Source organism: Acomys minous (assembly GCF_964271855.1).
Source record: "Acomys minous genome assembly, chromosome: 6".
Taxonomy (NCBI): domain Eukaryota; kingdom Metazoa; phylum Chordata; class Mammalia; order Rodentia; family Muridae; genus Acomys; species Acomys minous.
This window is the reverse complement of record NC_140487.1, coordinates 64,795,362-64,805,516: the sequence shown is the minus strand read 5'-3', so window position 1 is coordinate 64,805,516 and position 10,155 is coordinate 64,795,362. Positions and strand designations below refer to the sequence as shown.

The 10,155-nt window shown below is 48.4% G+C and overlaps 1 protein-coding gene across 2 annotated transcripts; it reads right to left on the bottom strand.

Annotated features, from left to right (window-relative positions):
• Positions 1-1,211: 1,211 nt before the first annotated feature.
• NOBOX (NOBOX oogenesis homeobox) lies at positions 1,212-8,647 on the bottom strand. 2 transcript variants are annotated; one of them, XM_084785721.1, is made up of 9 exons: positions 8,592-8,647; positions 5,187-5,480; positions 4,970-5,086; positions 4,349-4,455; positions 3,946-4,052; positions 3,613-3,698; positions 3,013-3,244; positions 2,360-2,664; positions 1,212-1,786 (listed from the first exon to the last, which is right to left on the bottom strand). In XM_084785721.1, the coding sequence occupies exons 2-9, from the start codon at positions 5,425-5,427 to the stop codon at positions 1,476-1,478; spliced, it is 1,506 nt and encodes a 501-aa protein (XP_084641847.1). In that variant the 5' UTR covers positions 5,428-5,480; positions 8,592-8,647; the 3' UTR covers positions 1,212-1,475. The 2 variants fall into 2 exon arrangements, with proteins under 2 accessions (XP_084641847.1, XP_084641846.1); XM_084785720.1 differs by lacking the exon at positions 8,592-8,647 and adding an exon at positions 7,226-7,586.
• Between the last annotated feature and the right edge of the window lie 1,508 nt (positions 8,648-10,155).

Below are 10,155 nucleotides of genomic sequence, written 5' to 3'. Positions count from 1 at the left end.
AGCCCCAGTTTTATCTGCACATTTCCACTTTGACTACTTTTCACGTGGAATCTCTGTGCTCTACCCCACTGTTTTCTCTTGGGTCTCCTTGTGACTTAGTCTTTCTTGCCTTGGACCTTTAGGTCCGTTTACTGCACTGTCTCTATATCTGGGCTTTACTCTTCTTCTTTGATAAAGCTTATTTGAGGACGGAAGAGAAAAGTTCCAGAATGAAAGTTCTCAGTCACTCCCCGTCTTGTTATTTCCTACAGTCTCTACTCTCCTTGTCTTTCTCACTTGGGGCCAGCAGAGAAAGAAGCTATTTAGGATTCATGCAGATATGAAGCTTGTCTGCCATAGGCTGGAGGCTGTGCTGCCCATGCTCTCTCCACCCCTTCCTGAGCTCTTGCCTATTGTTTAGGCTTTGAGAGAACATTTCTTTTTCTTTTATCAACCTGTTATTTTTCTTCCTCTTCCCATACCTCAAACCATCACCGCAGCTGACTAGACTATCTCCCAACCCCAAATAGTAGCCATAAATAAACAAAGCCTTCAAAACTTCAGCTCATGGCTATGTAAGAAATGATAGTCACTTTAGCACAGGTATTCTCTCTAGGGACCTAGTAATATGACTTTTTGTTCCTTTTCCATCTACTGTGTAAGAGACAGATCACCGGATCCTTTCTCCCAACCCAGTGAGAGGTCTATTCCTTTAGAGATTAGAGGTACCATGACATCATCCTAACCAAGGAAGAACAGCCATTCTGTTTTGGTTCCTATCACTCCTTATTCTTCCTATTATCCCCACCTTTCACATACACACACATACACACACATACACACACACACACACACACACACACACAAAATAATTTTGGGAAAGATAAGTTAGGATTTGCAGTAATAGATAGCTGGCCTCTAATAGTGTCCCTGCCACTCACATTTCTCTCATGGTACTATCTATACAAGGCTCAAATTTGAGAGAGGGGTCCAAACTCACTTTCACTGCTGGGTTTGGGAATGGATTACTTTAGTGAAAGAACTAAAGGAAAAGCATAAGGTGCCCAAATCCCCCTTTAGTGGAGAAATAGTCCCAAGAAAATGCCAGGCTAAATATAGGGATGCCCAGTGGGGTCTTCCCTTGAGGGTTACATCAACAAGTGCAGTAAGTAAGCCCAGTAAACAGGAACACAGTTATTCATTCACAAAAAAACACCCAATAGTTGCTGTTTTATTGCACACAGTGGACACCAACTCAGTGTCTAGGAAGGAAATAAACTGATGTAACATTTGGAGTAACATGGTCCTTCTCTCTTCAGAACTCCCAAGGGGTAAAAGGGGGAAAATGTGGTGCTAGCTCCCTTCCTTTTCTAAGCCCGGGCTACAAAGACCTTGGATGCCCACTCCAGGCCAGGCCACAGCCTTTCAAATCTTTCAGTCTTGCTTTTTGCATGAGTGCCTCAATCCTGTTCTTCCCCTGCCAGCCTGTTTTCTCTTCACTCTTTGGCCCCAGTGGCATGGTTATTCTCGTTGTTGTCTCTGACCTCCTCTGGTATGGGTTGCTCAAGGGAAAAGGTTGTCTGCTCCTCTGGCCCTTTGCTTAGTGAGGACCCTGACTCTGGTCTAGTGCCTTCAAGAAGCCCATTGAGGCCTAAGGAAGGCTGTTTGCTCATAGTGTGAGCACTTGGAGCCAGAAGCAGGTCAGGAAAGTAGCCCTCTGACTCTAGGGGGTGCCCCAGAGCCTGTGGGCAGAGTGGATAAGGGAAGGGAGGTTCTGGTAAACAATGGCCATTCCAAGGTCCTGGACCTGTGGAGTCAAAGAACAAGGAAATTATTAGACATGACTAAGAGCATCGAATGCCACTGAATAAATTACAGAAGAATCCCTTTGTCCTTCATTGGGACCATGGCTGAGGTCCCTAGTGCAACATTAATATCAGCTTTCCTCCCAGGATCAGAAAGGCTCCTGGACTCCGGCTCCTATGGTTTAGCAACTGTGACTTAGTAGGTCAAGGCCAAGTGCTGACTTATATAGGCACCAAGGAGACAGGAGCCACTTGGGCATCTCTTTATAGAACTCTTGTCATGCACAAGATGGAGGGCTTTAGGGTTCTGGAAGTCCAAGTAAGTTAGTCATAATAGCTGCTACCAATTCTGTACCAGGGCATTTTGTTCATTATTTCTAATGGTCACCAAATCCCTCTGCAAGATAAAACTAGTGCTCTAATAACAGGCCAACAGAACAGGGGCAAGCAAAAGGTTTGCTCACCACCCATGATCTACCTCAGCCTCATTCTGCCTTCCAGATAAAGAGGGATTTTGGTCTTTCTCACGTTCAAACAAAAGGAGAGACTTTCCTTTCCAGCCCAACCAAACTCACCCATATTTCCAGCAGGTGGCTGTAGCAAGAACTGTCCTGGTGGGGGTCCTGGGCAATAATCCTGTGAGAAGTCCCCACCAAGGCCAAAAGGAAATGAAAAAAGAGAGTCTTCTGGTGGTAGAAATGTCAGCGAGCTTGGAATGGGGAAAGAAAAAGGGGGCAGATATGGAAACTGGGGCTGAAGGGATGTGAAAGGAGGGGTCTCCGGAGCCTGGGAGAACCGGAATGAACCCAACTGGCTGCTTGCTTGGTAATCCTGAGGCCCCAGGTCTTCCAAATGTGAGTAGGTAGGTGGTGAGGTGACACTGTGGAGGACAGAGGAGCAGTTAATGAGGTGTCCTAGAGACCTCCTCATTTCCACACACACAGTAAAGAGACCACTTTCTCCATCTCTGTGGCAACAGCAAACTTTGGACACCACTCTTCTGCCTCCTCATCTTCACAGCCTCTGTTCACTGCTTCCTCTTGTTTCTCTTTTATTGCTACAAAAAATACTAGATCATTTCTTTTCCAAACACTCACATCTTTTTACTCCCCATGACAGAAGCCATTCATTGACCCACTCCGTCCTTTCCTCTCCCTACTACCTTTTTCTTTCCTTTCCTTTCCTTTCCTTTCCTTTCCTTTTCTACAAATGGACTCAGGCTCCATACCTGGTACCCCACGACCCATAGGGGATGTCCTTGTATGTGCTGTCACTCCCGGGAGCATCCCACAGTGGAGGCATCACTTGAGGAGTCTGGGTAGGACCCAGAGGGAGAGGAAGGTTGCTCCTCCGAATAGGTGGGGGGCTGAGGAGTGGTGGAGTCATTGCTACCCTCTGAGAACCCTCACTGTGCTCAGAGGGTGTCAGAATCGGGTCAGAATTCAGCAGCTTGGGGGGCTCTAGGGAAAGAGGACAAATAGGAGCATTAGAAAATTAGAAGATGGGGATAGGGAGGTAGGTTTGTTATTTTTGTTTTTGTTTTGTTCTGGTTTTTCGAGACAGGGTTTCTCCGTGTAGCCTTGGCTGTCCTGGACTCACTTTGTAGACCAGGCTGACCTTGAACTCACAACCATTCATCTGCCTCTGCCTCCTGAGTGCTGGAATTAAAGGCGTGCGCCACCACGCCTGGCTCAGGGAGGTAGTTTTGACATGGCTGAACAGTGGATATTGCCACTTGCACAGAGCAAAGGCTTTGGGTTTCAGTTTTCTTCTTAGCTTCCATTCCTACCCACCCCCCAAAAAAAACTTTCTGAAGGTGGGTGCTCACCAGTAAAGGCATCCAGAATATGCTCTGGAGGAACAGGGCCAGGTTCTAGGTCTGTAGGCATAGGAGCTAGGAGCTCAGGCACAGATCTGGAGGCAGAGAGAAGGAAGACTAGCTCTTATGGCTTCCAAATTTAGAACTCAGATTTGGGGCAAGGCACCACTCACTGCTTGTCTCCAGCCCAGCCCAGCCCAGCCCAATTCCCTTGAAGGATTAGCCAGTACCCCCCCAGCACTCACTCCCAACTTCCAACATTCTCCTTGAAGACCCCATGACTCCTGCGTGGACTCCACTTCTGCTTGGTGTGGACAACCAAAGACCGGGCACCATGCTCACCTGCACTGGCTGCTGTCCACACTGGGGACTGCAGGACCGTTCTTATTTTCCTTCTCGCTCAGTTTCTCCACTTTTCGCCACTTTGCCCTGCGATTCTGAAACCACACCTATGGATAGGGGAAGGGGCACCTGAACTTGAGAATGCTGGCAGAGAGACAAAGGCTTGGGCATGACTATGGACTACACTTTACTGGGTTTCAGCTGCCTATTAGCTTAGATGTATAAAAAGATCTCCGTAGTGCCTTCCTTCCTCTTTTAATTGGTTAAAGCTGTGGCCCGTGGAAGAGTTGGGGCACCCTCGCATCTGAGCCTGACGTCAGTCTCTATCCCAGCTGATGCTGAGCACATGCCCTTTCCTACATAGTTCTAACCAGAAGCTTCCACAGTATTCAATCCCCTTTACCATGATGCGTTGGGGGGTGACCCCCACCATCTGGGCAATCTCATGACGCTTGTCACTGTCAGGATAGTGGTCTTCCTGGAATATCCGCTCCAGGTCCTCCAGCTGGTCTGTAGAAAGGGGACATGTAAAGGGGAGGCTAGACACCATAGCAGGAGAGACAAAAAAAGAAGATGCTCGCTTCCGAGCGGTGGTGGCACACGCCTTTAATCCCGGCACTTGGGAGGCAGAGGCAAGCAAATCGCTGTGAGTTCAAGGCCGGCCTGGTCTACAAAGTGAGTCCAGGACAGCCAAGGCTACATGGAGAAACCCTGTTTTGAAAAACCAAAATAAATAAATAAAGATAAAAAAAGAAGATGCTCGCCGTGCACCCATAGCCGATAAGGCCATTGTCCCCAAGCCTCGAGCCAAGCCTCTTCTCATGCAGTGTGATTTATCCATTTCTGATCAGGTTTAAGAAGACAAGCCCGCCTGTCTGGCCTTCCCCTCAGGGGTCAAAAGTGTTGGCACAGTCACAGACAAAAGAGAAACACGCAGGACAAAGTGACTAGCCATACCCCAACATCTCCTGAGGCCGTATTCTTTGCACAGATCATCTAGTTTCCTCCATCTTCAGAGACTAACCTGAGCGGTACAGGGTTCGAGTCTTTTTCCGCAATGGACAGGTCACTTCTAGAGATTTTTTCTTCAGGTCCTCCTCTTGACTCTTCCGGGCCAATGTGTTGTGGCTGGGGGCTTGGCCTGACTCAGAAAGCACAGGATTTTGAGTAGCCCGTGGTGAGGAACATCTTAAAAGATGATGCTAGCACGAAAAGCATGCTTTCCCACTCTGTGGGCTTACCAGGGACTGCAGAAATAGATGGCTTCACTTTCTTCGCCTTCTTTTCTGGGAGAGGAGAGGAAACTTCTTCTGGGGGTTGGGGACTATCTGAGGCTGACGCTGGGTCTTTGTACACTCCGCACACGTCAGTGCCCGTCAACTCCCCAGAGGTCTTTGACAGCGGCCTCTTTCCTGAGCTGGCTCTGGGGAGTCCGGACTGCTTGCTTTGGTCATCATCAGTAGGTAGGGCAGAGTCCTGCATTGGTCCCTCTGTCTCCTGCTCAGCAGTCCTGAGCTTGCCACCAGCTTCCTGGCCTGTGGAGAACACCGGCCACTGGGCTTGTCACTAAGGGTTAAAGGCCCCTTTACTTTGCCTGTCTTACCAAATGAGGCCTGGATGCCAGGCTTACTTTCCTAATTGGACAGTCAGGGGGATGGGTCAGATCAGTGGCTCTCAACCTTCCTCCTAATGATGTGACATTTTAACACAGTCCCTCATGCTGTGGTGACCCCCCCCCAACATAAAATTATTCTGGTTGCTACTTCATACCTATAATTTTGCTATAGTTACGAGTTGTAATATAAATATCTAAATTTTCCCGTAGTGGTCATTCAACACCCCCAAAGGGGTCACAAGCCACTGGTTGTGAACCACTGGGTTAGATGATCCCACGGCAACTCTAGGTGGTCTTAATGTGAGAAAAGTGGAAATCTGGGTACACCTTTTCTCAATCTTCCTCAGACATCAGGGGTGCAAGCTCAGGGAGACAGGCACCAGTTTGATCTGCCTAATGGACAGCTGTTGTGTGTGTGTGTTGTGGGGGGAGGGTGGGGAGGATGAGTAGGAGGTGAGAAGCAGGCAAGCAGCTATTTTAGCTTTCCTCAGACTAGCCCCTGGCCCAGAAGGGAAGCCAGGCACTGTGGCCTGCAGAGAAAACACAGCAGGCTCCTTGGGTCTCCACAGCACAGGCACAGGAAGAGGCCATCACAGGGGACCACAGGAAAGATACCTTTACCTTCCCTACTCCCTCTCTCCTGCTAACTCTCCTCAATCTATGTGTTCTGGTTCCTTTCCTTTTTTTTTTTTTTTTTTTTTAAAGATGTTTCTAGGCCTCCTTTCCTTCTACGCCATGCTGACTCTTCTACAGGTGAGGGAAAGTACCTATCTGGAAGGAAACCCAGTCACACAGCGGTAAGCTCACCCTCCCAACTCTGAGGCAACCCTTACAGACGGGGCTCCCTGTGGGTGTTAAAACTGAGCACAGCACCCACTTGATCACTCCACCCAAAGGCAGGCGCACACACCCCCACCCCCACCCCGGGGAGAAATGAGGGCGAGCTTGCTGAATAATCAAGCCAAGATCACACAGGGATGGGGAACAGGAGCACAGGCAGTCCTCAGCCACCGCCTGGAACTTTTCCCAGGATGCCAAACACTTCCCTTCCTTTTTTTCATGGACTCATAATGAAAGAAAATGCACCTCAGGGAGTGGCTATCATTTCCAATGGAACCAGGAAACGTGTAAATAAATGCTTACTAAAGCCTTTGATGTTGCCTCCAATGAAAACCTTTTTTTAACAATATATAAAGCTAGGGGCAAGGCTGGGCTCAGGAGTCTCTTCCAGCTGATTCTAAATGCATCCTGGAACCACTTCTGAGAGGGAGAGGGGGCGCCATCCAGGGGTGAGGGGCTAATGTCCCTGGATCAAGGGACAATGGGACAAATATGCTTTACAACCCTTTAGGAGAGCTTGTATCACAGTAATAAACACGGTACAGAGTAGGTGCTCAAAAAGCGAGGACCTCGTTGGACCAATGTACTGTAATGAGAAAGGTGAAGGGTGTCAGAACCTAGATTAGAGCTGTGCTGGAGACAGAGGACCAACTTTATCCCCAACACTTCGGGATGATCCCTAAATGGAAGGATGTGGTGAGGTCGCCTCCCTTTCCCGCTACCACCCAGAGCCCTAAGTAGGCTCCTAAGACTGGCGGAGTGGCCAGAAGACTCACGGAGAGGCTCCGCAAGCCTTCACCAAGGCAGACGCCGATGTGTGCTTACCCCGTATTTTCCTGCAGAGCTTCTCCGTGGGTTCCATGGCCCAGACTCCCACTGCTCAGCCCTCCCTGGCATCACAGGCGCAGACTTAATGAAATCCGTGGGGTGGCCAGGTGTGTGGAGTCTGCACAGGCCAGGGAGCTTGCGCCCCCAACCCCACCCCCAGGGCGAGGCACCGCACACCTGGGGTGGGGGTGGGGGACTGAGAGGTCCATCCTCCAGCTCCCTGGGTGCCTCTACGCAGTCCCAAGGGTACCAGATGCAGCAGCAGTGTTGTGCGTGCTTGTGTGGCTGTGAAGGTGAGGTTCCCAGGCTCACCTGCTCACCTACTTCCTAGCACTCAGTGAGTGGGCATGGCTGTGGCTCCCTCTTGACCTTTGTGGAAAGCGACCTCTAGAACCACTCTTGAAGAGAGCCCCTGAATACAAGGCTGCCCTATCTACTGCTTGCCCCAAAGTTCGAACTGACTTGAGTATTCTTTTGTTTTGTTTTGTTTTGTTTTGTTTTGTTTTGTTTTGTTTGAGATAGGGTTTCTCTGTGTATATCCTTGGCTGTCCTGGACTCGCTTGTAGACCAGGCTGGCCTTGAACTCTCAGCGATCCGCCTGCCTCTGCCTACTGAGTGCTAAGATCCAGGGGCAAAGACAGGAAAGGAGCTGAAAGCACCTCAGGCGGGGAGGAGCTTATAGGTCTTGGAACCGGCACAACTTGGCGAGTACAGACGATGTACAAGCTGGTCCAGGTTTTCTTATTCGGATGGTCCATTTAATATCAGCTTCCTAACCTAAGAAAGAGACTCTTGGTTCAGTGAATGTTTCTTATTTCTTTAGGAAAAAGATATCAAAATTAGAAAATTCTTATTGCTTATCACAGGAGCGGGAGGGAGTGAGGAATGTAAGAGCTGGTCAGATTGAAACAGCTGATGGGAGCTGGGGGAGGAAGAGCGCCTGCGGACCAGAGCACAGGTGTTTTGATTTTAGTATTTCAAAGCCTCTGGACGCCAGGCGGTTTCCTGTAGTACTAAACAATCAGCTACCGGGACGTTTTCCTGCGCCCTAAGATCGTCGTCTTTGAGAGGTTTCCGAGTACGCCCATATGGACCCCGAAAGGCTGAGGGCGTCTTTGTTTTTTCTGCAAGATAAAAATGTAAATTAATTAAGGGTAAAGGTGCCTGTTTCACAAACCTGATAACCTGAGTTCAGACCCAAATGAAAAGCAGGAGGAGGGAACCAATTCCTAAAAGTGCCCTCTGACCTCCGTAGTCTTGCGTTGTTGACATGAGCCCTGACACATCACACACAAATGAAAGCGGGAGAGAGAAAGAATTTGAAAGATTAAAATGCAAACTAGATAACTTCATAGTAACATACCCGAACTTCATTCCTATTCCCCCATGCAATGGACAACTCAGCTGAAAGAGAATTTTAGACCCCTCATCCAGCTTCTATTCTAGAACATCTGCAGCATTCTAGGTCAGGCAAGCAAGAAATGGGTGCAGTGAATGCGCGCTCTCTAGGAACGTTCAGCATCATTTTGTGGTGTGGTCGTAGCTGGAACACTATGGGTTGCTTGACTATACATTTAAAGTTAGGGACTGTGGGGAAATGTCTGCCTTGCCCACAGAGGCTTATTGGTAGACACAGATGAAGAGAGCAGCTCAGTGAATGGGTCATGTCATTACTCCATGGTCCCTATCCATTGAGTAGAAGGCAGACTAGGGAACCCTCAACAGCAGAGTCTCCCTTGGACCAGGAACCACTTCTTAGAAGCACTGACCACATGGCTGTGAGTTGTGTGGCTCACCATGTCACAGCCTATGAGTCCACATAGCAAGCAAGCCCTCTGCTACAGTGTAAGGGCCATCCAAAGGATGAGTGCCCCTCATCCAGGTGTTCCGAGCAGTTTTTAAATTACTCTGGAAGCCAGCCGTAAACCAGGATTTCTTAATGAATTTGGTTAAAATGTGCCTCGCAGGCCCCATCCTCTGAAATCTTAATTATTACAAGGTCCAAGGAGGGACCCTCAAACATGTGCTTTAACAAGAACCTTGGGGTATTTTTCACTGCCTCGTCATTTGAGACACTTTTAGATTTTTTGAAAAGTAAAGTCAATTAAAACCTCCCCGAAAGGCCTTGAGGTACAGCTCCGCAGTACAGTGTTGAGCACGTTCAAGGCTCTGGGGTGAGTTTCTTATTACTGTGCAGCAAAACAAAACCATACTTCTGGGGAGGAAATGTGTAGGCTCTAGGTGACAGTGGCCCATATGATGAAAGGAAACGACCTTTTCCCCTCCCCAAGGATGCCTCCTTGCAGTGAGAAGCAGGATACAATTTCTGAAATCGATAAACCTTATCACATTAAACAAACAATACGTCATCCTTCTGAGGCCTTGTTGCTGGTTTTGTCTTTTTCTCCTGGACTGCCCACCACCAGGGTGAAGGGAAGAAAAACAAGGCCTAATTATGTTTCCTGGAAATGACACAGTTCAACATTCTCTTTAGTTACGTGAAGGATGGCTTGTGCCTGGTGGCTACGGGTGGGTTTTGTGTTGGTTGTACAACACGGCCCGCTTGATGGGACGGTATGGTGCTGACAATATGTACCATTAAGTCCTACTTCTGATGGAACAACTGGAAGTGAAAGGATTGTGTCATAGCAGTTAGCACTCCTCCCAGACAAGAAAGACATCTTTATGACATGGGAGACCACAAGATGTTGTTTTAGGGGCCTCTCAAGGATGTTTATTTCCAAGGCTTGTTAGGCTACATTTCATCTTCGTAATTTCTGACTACTTGATATACTCAACTGTGTTTGGAAGGAAGGCACGTGCTTTTTATGTTTTTATTATTTGCTTTCTTAGTTTTCAGATCCACACCATAAACCACACTACCACCCACCATGCAAGACCTGTTTGTTTCAAGATCTTTTTTTTTT

Bases quoted from the DNA above. Each gene is read 5' to 3' on its own strand.
- NOBOX (XM_084785720.1), bottom strand. From the start codon at position 7,262: ATGGAACCCACGGAGAAGCTCTGCAGGAAAATACGGG. The intron at 3,699-3,945 runs GTGAGCATGGTG...CTCTGCCTCCAG, and splicing joins GTGGACAGCAGCCAGTGCAG to ATCTGTGCCTGAGCTCCTAG. The intron at 2,665-3,012 runs GTATGGAGCCTG...TGTCCTCCACAG, and splicing joins TATGGGTCGTGGGGTACCAG to TGTCACCTCACCACCTACCT.